General features: G+C 39.1%; 1 protein-coding gene across 1 annotated transcript; it reads left to right on the top strand.

The window, feature by feature from the left end:
* Nucleotides 1-796: 796 nt before the first annotated feature.
* On the top strand, nt 797-7,536 carry LOC106305741 (ABC transporter B family member 19). Its single transcript, XM_013742107.1, has 10 exons — nt 797-1,365; nt 1,461-1,515; nt 1,781-1,956; nt 2,180-2,380; nt 2,698-2,957; nt 3,043-3,359; nt 3,451-3,674; nt 3,752-4,571; nt 4,658-4,899; nt 6,135-7,536. The coding sequence occupies exons 1-10, from the start codon at nt 1,111-1,113 to the stop codon at nt 7,341-7,343; spliced, it is 3,759 nt and encodes a 1,252-aa protein (XP_013597561.1). The 5' UTR covers nt 797-1,110; the 3' UTR covers nt 7,344-7,536.
* The last annotated feature ends 911 nt before the right edge of the window (nt 7,537-8,447 follow it).

Genomic DNA, 8,447 nt, shown 5'->3' with positions numbered 1-8,447 from the left:
GTGCGATGACAATGATACATTATTAAGTGGTATAAAATGGTACATCACATAAAAATGTATTAGAGTAAATTAGTAATGTTGATGATATTTACTGACTAGCCACTTATCTGCACTTTTTGAAATTTTCAAATAAGGACTATGTTATGGAAACTCTTCCCGAATATATTGAAACATAATTTATATACATATAAACATTCACATAAAAGAGTAGAAGGATAAACTTTTTATTATTATTGATAGAGATTCATAGACATTCATAAACTTGTGGAAACATAGTTTTTCTGTTTTTCATATGGAAAGAAACTTAAGTCAAAGGATTAATGGTCCATCACAAGTTCATTCGCTTGTAGATTATAGCAAAGTTTATAATTTAGTTTAAAATAGTCAGTGATGTTATATAAATGGTCTATTGGAAAGGAAAGAAACTGATGAATTCTCATAACAGAGATGGTAGACCAGCCGAAAGGAAATATACTTGCATATTTGTTAAAAACCACTAATTAAATTTAACCAATCTTGAATGTGTTTTCAAAACTACTATAGTTGAATACGTCATCATTTTAAGGAAGCTACTAATAATAATATATACAAAATAGATCAATCTTCATTCAAAACTTACTAGTAACTAATATCAACTGGCCTTATTTTCACTAATTTTTCTGCTTACCAGTTAAATTACCGATCCCAGTCCACGAGCGCACACATAGGAGGGTACATACGAATCTCTCTTATTTCATATGTCAATGCTCTTGTAGTCTTTGACCACTGGTCTTCTTCAACAGTTGTGCTCTCTCTCTCTCTCATCTCTTCTTCTCTATATATACACATAACACCTTCCTCTCCACACTCTCATTCTCTCTCTATCTCTCTCTCCATTTTTCGATTTCACCACTCCCAAACAAGACTCTAGTACAGAGTTCTCGAACTTACAAAACAATTGTCAGTTTTTTTCTTTCGAGACATTTTTATTCAAAACATTATTATCTCAGCTCTGGATCTCTCCTCCATTTACCAATGACCTCGTTTCCTCTCTGAGCCAACTCGTCTTTGACTCACTATAACTCAGTCCCTTCCTCCTTCTCCTCACTCCACAACTTCGGATCCACAAAAATGTCGGAGACAACGGCGGACGCCAAGCCGGTTCCACCGGCCGAAGCCGAGAAGAAGAAAGAAGAGAGCTTACCGTTCTTCAAACTCTTCTCTTTCGCAGACAAATTCGATTACCTCTTGATGATCACTGGCACTCTTGGCGCCATCGTTCACGGCTCATCCATGCCTGTCTTCTTCTTGCTCTTCGGTGAAATGGTTAACGGATTCGGCAAAAACCAGATGGATTTACACCAAATGACACACGAAGTCTCCAAAGTAAAAACCTTTTCTTTCTATTTACTTATCTAATAAATTAAAATACAGATCTAAGATCTGATCTGTTATTATGTTCTGTCTTAAAAAAACTGCAGTATGCTCTGTACTTCGTCTACTTGGGTTTGGTCGTGTGCTTCTCTTCATACGCAGGTTTGTCAAAATTAAAAACCCAAACTTTCTTTTTCTTTACACGCTTCAATCAATTAACCCAGAAACAATAGGATCAAAATATTCAATCTTTAATAAAAAAAAAGTGAGGATAAACCGAGTCCACGTGATTCATCATGGACTCTTACTTTGTCCGTATCCATTAAGCCGTCATCAAATCGGCATCTCTCTCACATTTATTACGCTTCGTAAAAATAAAAGATTCTATTTTTATTTTATTTTATTTTATTGTTATCGAATTATACAGAGATTGCATGTTGGATGTACTCTGGAGAAAGACAAGTAGCTGCGCTGAGAAAAAAGTATCTTGAAGCTGTTCTGAAACAAGACGTTGGATTCTTCGACACCGATGCAAGAACTGGTGACATTGTCTTCAGTGTCTCTACCGATACTCTTCTTGTTCAAGACGCCATTAGCGAGAAGGTAACTAAAATCTTCTTTTATTTTATGGTTTTGTAACTTGATGATTAAGCACTTCCGTAATTGTACTAGACATGTTCTTGTGTATTTGAGGTCGTGTTTATTATTTCCGGCGGGTCCCATTTCTATCCCGAACAATCTCAATCAGAGCTTCTGTCCCGTCTACGTTAGCAATTCGAGTGCACGTTAGCAAACGTTTAGTTAACGTGCGCATTAAACTTTTCAGGTTGGGAACTTTATTCATTACCTGTCGACGTTTTTGGCGGGGCTTGTGGTTGGGTTTGTGTCAGCATGGAGACTAGCTTTGTTGAGCGTGGCGGTGATTCCCGGAATCGCTTTCGCCGGCGGTTTATACGCTTATACGCTCACCGGAATCACTTCCAAGAGCCGTGAGTCTTATGCTAACGCCGGAGTTATTGCCGAGCAGGTAAAAAAAGAAGAATAAAAATCTTTATTTTTTTCATATTTTAAATCATTTTTATTGACCACCACCTGTTCGACGTAATGCTTTGTACTGTTCTTAGGCTTGCTCTTTGTACTTGATCCCTCTAATGATTATGTTTCTCTCTCTTCTCTTTCAATCCAGCAAGGACTTAAACAGTGATTTTAACTTCATAATTAACATTTTAATTTTCACTCTTCTTTGGTCAAATCTTAAGTCAATCATTGTCTTTCTCTTCAAAAGTTATCAAAACAGAGTTTAATGTTTTTTTTTTTTTTTGTGTTTGTGTAATATTATTACAGGCAATTGCTCAAGTTCGAACTGTTTACTCTTATGTTGGGGAGAGCAAGGCCCTGAGCTCGTATTCTGATGCCATTCAGTACACTCTTAAGCTTGGATATAAAGCAGGGATGGCTAAAGGATTGGGTTTGGGATGTACATATGGGATAGCTTGTATGTCGTGGGCTCTGGTGTTCTGGTACGCTGGCGTTTTCATCAGGAGCGGAACAACCGATGGAGGAAAGGCATTCACTGCTATCTTCTCAGCCATTGTTGGTGGAATGTAAGAAACCACAACATGAAACAGTGTTTTTTTCTTTCTAAGGTTGCTTTTTTGTTAATCTTTGTTATGTTTTTGTTGTTTTTAGGAGCTTGGGACAATCTTTCTCAAATCTTGGGGCGTTTAGTAAAGGCAAAGCTGCTGGTTTCAAGTTGATGGAGATTATAAACCAGAGACCGACGATAATCCAAGACCCGTTGGATGGGAAATGCTTGGACCAAGTTCGTGGAGACATTGAGTTTAAAGATGTGACCTTTAGCTATCCTTCACGTCCTGATGTTATCATTTTTAGAAACTTCTCTATTTTCTTCCCTTCTGGGAAGACTGTGGCTGTGGTTGGTGGTAGTGGCTCTGGGAAAAGTACTGTTGTTTCCCTCGTAGAGAGATTCTACGATCCAAACAACGGTAAACTTGAATATAAACTATCATCTCTTTTTATCCGAGTCTTTGGCTAGTGACATGATCATAATAGCTTTTGTTTTTTTTGGATGAGCAGGGCAAATTCTGTTGGATGGTGTTGAGATAAAGACGCTTCAGTTGAAGTTTTTGCGTGAACAGATTGGGCTTGTGAACCAAGAACCTGCGCTCTTCGCCACTACTATACTTGAGAACATACTCTACGGAAAGCCAGATGCAACAATGGTTGAAGTTGAAGCTGCTGCCTCTGCTGCTAACGCGCATAGCTTCATTACGTTGCTTCCTAAAGGTTATGACACTCAGGTATCATCACTATCAACTGATGATATGTCTAGAAAATGTCATGACCTTCTGTTTAACTTCTTCTTTATGTCTATAAGGTTGGAGAAAGAGGTGTTCAACTCTCAGGTGGACAGAAGCAGAGAATAGCAATCGCTAGGGCGATGCTGAAAGACCCTAAGATTCTGTTACTAGATGAAGCTACAAGCGCTCTTGATGCTAGCTCTGAGAGCATTGTTCAGGAAGCTTTAGACAGAGTCATGGTTGGGAGGACCACCGTGGTTGTTGCTCATCGTCTCTGCACCATAAGAAACGTCGACTCCATCGCTGTGATACAGCAAGGCCAAGTCGTTGAAACCGGAACACATGAAGAGCTCATCGCCAAAGCCGGCGCTTACGCATCCCTCATCAGGTTTCAAGAGATGGTTGGAACTCGAGACTTCTCAAACCCTTCCACACGTCGCACCCGTTCCACCCGTCTGAGCCACTCCCTGTCGACAAAGTCACTCAGCTTGAGATCAGGAAGCTTGAGGAACCTGAGCTACTCGTACAGCACAGGAGCTGATGGTCGGATAGAGATGATCTCTAACGCAGAGACGGATAGAAAGACTCGTGCTCCTCAGAACTACTTCTACAGGCTTCTCAAGCTTAATGCACCGGAATGGCCTTACTCAATCATGGGAGCAGTTGGCTCTGTTCTGTCTGGTTTCATTGGTCCTACGTTTGCTATTGTGATGAGTAATATGATCGAAGTCTTCTACTACACAGACTATGATTCAATGGAGAGGAAAACAAAAGAATATGTGTTCATCTACATCGGTGCTGGTATCTACGCAGTGATCGCCTACTTGATCCAACATTACTTCTTTAGCATCATGGGAGAAAACCTCACAACAAGAGTAAGAAGAATGATGCTCTCAGGTATATATATCAAACTCTGAACTTTTACTACTGAATATATCGTCCCATTTTCTAATTGTTTTGGTTTCTTGATTGTTCCTTATCAGCTATCTTGAGGAATGAGGTTGGTTGGTTCGATGAGGATGAACACAACTCCAGCCTGATAGCTGCACGTTTAGCCACGGATGCAGCAGATGTTAAATCTGCCATAGCTGAGAGAATATCAGTGATACTGCAAAACATGACTTCACTTCTCACATCCTTCATTGTTGCCTTCATAGTAGAGTGGAGAGTTTCTCTTCTCATCTTAGCCACGTTCCCACTTCTAGTCCTTGCCAACTTTGCTCAGGTAAACAAATATTATCTTTCAGTAGTCTCAGTTTTTTTTTTTTTTTTGGTCGAAGTAGTCTCAGTTTTTTTAATTTTACAACTATATGCATCAAATCATAAAACTTAAATTAAGTAAATATATATAAATTTTGTGAGTTTTGTTGGATCAATGGGAATCTTGCATTCACCATTATGATCTCCAGAAAAAACGACAAAAGGCCAGTTTTTAATTTTATTTAAATCTCTCTTTTTTTTTGCAAAAGTTCAAAACTTTATAGCACATGGCAACACATCCACTGCCTCTGCACGTGCTTCTTCACTGAGTGCATTTATTTTTACAATAATAATCATAAAAGAATTATTAAGTCTTTTTTTTTTCTTCTTTTGGAGAATAGTGTGAGGGTCAAGATCTTGGAGCCCTCACATCAATGAATGTGGAAAACAGTAGACTTTATTTAATCTCTGGGCATCTGTGTAGAATATTTATTATATAGTTTCTATTGGTAGTACGGCCCATAGATAACAGTGTTCACGAAAATAGCTAAGGTTCCTCTGTCTTTTATGCATCTATCTTCTTGCTTTACTTATGCTAAATTTCTCCTACTTTAAGCTTTCACACTTACTCAACTCTGAACTCTGTTCCCACTCTCTTATCATTCAATTATTTTGCCCATAAACCCATTTTTCCGTAAATCACACAAAATCCAAAAAACCTGCAACTTTTCTTTTCTTCCAAGAACCAGTTATTTACAGACATTGTGTAAGAAGAGACCTTTTTTTTTTCCTTTTTCTTGCTGTTGTTTTCTCCATTGGTCAAAGTTCTTGTCTCAGCTTTTTATTTACTTATCTCAGTTGTGTGTGTAAGTGTCAGAGTGTCAGTGTTTAACAGTCGTCCAATGGTCAATGCTTGCTTGTGTTTCTTTGTTTTTTCTATCTGCAAGCTTCAGAACTTTGCTTAGATATCACCTAACATGATTTCAAATCTCCATAAGATTTTTCACCCGTGATGTAATTATTAGTTGAAAATCTATCAATAGATTTCACACACAAGGACATAGAGATACAATGTATATGCACCTATAATTGATGAGGTTGACGTTTTGCATATGTGATTAACTGAATGGTTCCACATCATGTTTTACCTGGGACTTAAAGAAAGTGAACTAAATTTAGATTTGGACTCAACTTCTATTATAATATTTACTGTTGTTTGCCATCTGTAGTTGTTCTGATGCATAAGTGTGTGTATTGCAGCAACTATCTCTAAAGGGTTTTGCCGGAGACACAGCCAAGGCTCATGCAAAGACTTCAATGATTGCTGGTGAAGGAGTCAGCAACATTAGAACCGTAGCAGCATTCAATGCGCAAAGCAAAATCCTCTCCTTGTTCTGTCACGAGCTCCGTGTCCCTCAGAAAAGAAGCTTCTACCGAAGCCAGACCTCTGGTTTCCTCTTTGGCCTCTCTCAGCTTGCTCTCTATGGCTCCGAGGCTCTAATCCTCTGGTACGGCGCCCACCTTGTGAGCGAAGGCAAGTCAACATTCTCCAAAGTGATCAAAGTCTTTGTGGTTTTAGTCATCACCGCAAACTCTGTTGCTGAAACTGTCAGTCTTGCTCCTGAGATCATCCGGGGAGGTGAAGCTGTTGGTTCGGTCTTCTCGGTGTTGGATAGGCAAACCAGGATTGACCCTGACGATGCTGATGCTGATCCGGTTGAGACAATCCGTGGAGACATTGATTTTAGGCATGTGGACTTTGCTTACCCTTCAAGACCGGACGTCATGGTGTTCAGAGACTTTAACTTAAGAATCAGAGCTGGACATAGTCAAGCTCTTGTTGGAGCCAGTGGGTCAGGGAAAAGTTCTGTGATCGCTATGATCGAGCGGTTTTATGATCCCCTTGGTGGAAAAGTGATGATTGATGGCAAAGACATCCGCAGGCTAAACCTAAAATCTCTGAGGCTCAAGATAGGTCTTGTTCAACAAGAGCCAGCTCTTTTCGCAGCAACCATCTTCGACAACATCGCATATGGGAAAGATGGTGCGACTGAGTCCGAGGTTATTGAGGCAGCTCGAGCGGCAAACGCTCATGGTTTCATCAGTGGTTTGCCGGAAGGTTACAAAACTCCAGTGGGTGAACGAGGAGTGCAGTTATCAGGTGGACAGAAACAAAGGATCGCCATAGCAAGAGCAGTGCTCAAGAACCCTACTGTGTTGCTTCTTGATGAAGCTACAAGTGCGCTAGATGCGGAATCTGAATGCGTGCTGCAGGAAGCTTTGGAGAGGCTCATGAGAGGCAGGACCACTGTGGTAGTTGCTCACCGGTTGTCGACCATAAGAGGTGTTGATTCCATCGGTGTGATTCAAGACGGGAGGATTGTGGAGCAAGGAAGCCATTCCGAGCTTGTAAGCCGACCAGAGGGAGCTTATTCAAGGCTGTTACAGCTTCAAACACATAGGATTTGAGCTTATTTAAGGCTGTTACAGCTTCAAACGCTTATGATTTGATGCTTGATGAATTAAGAACAAAAGTTGGCTTGTGTAACTTTTATCAAAACTTTAATATGGGAGGTTTCTATGGATTATAATGATAATATGAATAGGTGTAGATAATGAAGCTTTTGAGTGTTATGGAAGTTCTTTCAGGTTTTTCTTTTAATTTGAATTTTGTCAGAAGCTTATGTATATGCTTATGCGCCCTTCCTGGGACATGAGGCTAAACTATATTTTCATTATGCTTTTAACTTGCGCCTCAAGGAAACGTGTTGTCCTATATTTTGGTTCATCAATATTTGGCAGAAACGTTTGGATGGTAAGTAGACTTGGTCGGAGATGGTGTGAGTGGTTTAATCAGGCATGGTCTGATCCGGTCAAGTGGTCTTAGAGTGGATGAGTCCATGATTAAATTAACCATCAAAATGTAAGAAACTAATGAAGCTTCTTTGGCTCAAAAGGCCTTCACACATGTCTCAGAAATGTTCATGACATAACAATTCATGTCTTTTTGTGACAACTTGGCTGCAAATTGTTTGACAGTAAATCTGGTGTTCCACGAGTATACCATTTGTCACGTCTCGACACATGATATTGATAAGTTAGCTGGTATTTTCACTAAAGTTTTCGGGTGGGCAAGCACATTTTTTTTTTTCTTATTGGGTGTATGTAATTTTTACGTGCCTAATAAACCGGGCCGGTCCTGGGCAAAGCCTAATGAAACATTCTTTAAGTCTCCAAATTTTTTGAAAAATTTGGCATGTAAATAGATCCCCAAATTTAAAAAAAAAAAAAAAAAAAATTTAGACCACCAAATTTTTTAAATATTTACTAAATAGTCTAAGACCCCTAAATTCTCATAGCCGGTCTTGCTAATAAATGAAAAGATACCACGAAATCCTCAATAATTATGTGTATGTTTCTCACGTGTTATTGGTATATATACATTACATTTCTATAAATGTAAATTTCTAGAACGACTAGAAGAAATTAGGTTAGATAGGTAGCATGTAGATATATCAGTGTTTTGCTGTTTTTAAAAATAGATTAGTGCAACTTATCAATGTTTAAGAGAGC

Source organism: Brassica oleracea, chromosome C7 (assembly GCF_000695525.1).
Source record: "Brassica oleracea var. oleracea cultivar TO1000 chromosome C7, BOL, whole genome shotgun sequence".
NCBI classification, from domain to species: Eukaryota; Viridiplantae; Streptophyta; class Magnoliopsida; order Brassicales; family Brassicaceae; genus Brassica; species Brassica oleracea.
This window is presented reverse-complemented; position numbering and strand designations above follow the sequence as displayed.

What these genes read in the sequence shown, in the direction of transcription:
- LOC106305741 (XM_013742107.1), top strand. Translation starts at nt 1,111, where the DNA reads ATGTCGGAGACAACGGCGGACGCCAAGCCGGTTCCACCGGCCGAAGCC. An exon ending in ATTCTACGATCCAAACAACG is followed by an intron (nt 3,360 to 3,450) that starts GTAAACTTGAAT and finishes TTGGATGAGCAG; the next exon opens with GGCAAATTCTGTTGGATGGT. An exon ending in AAGAAGAATGATGCTCTCAG is followed by an intron (nt 4,572 to 4,657) that starts GTATATATATCA and finishes GTTCCTTATCAG; the next exon opens with CTATCTTGAGGAATGAGGTT.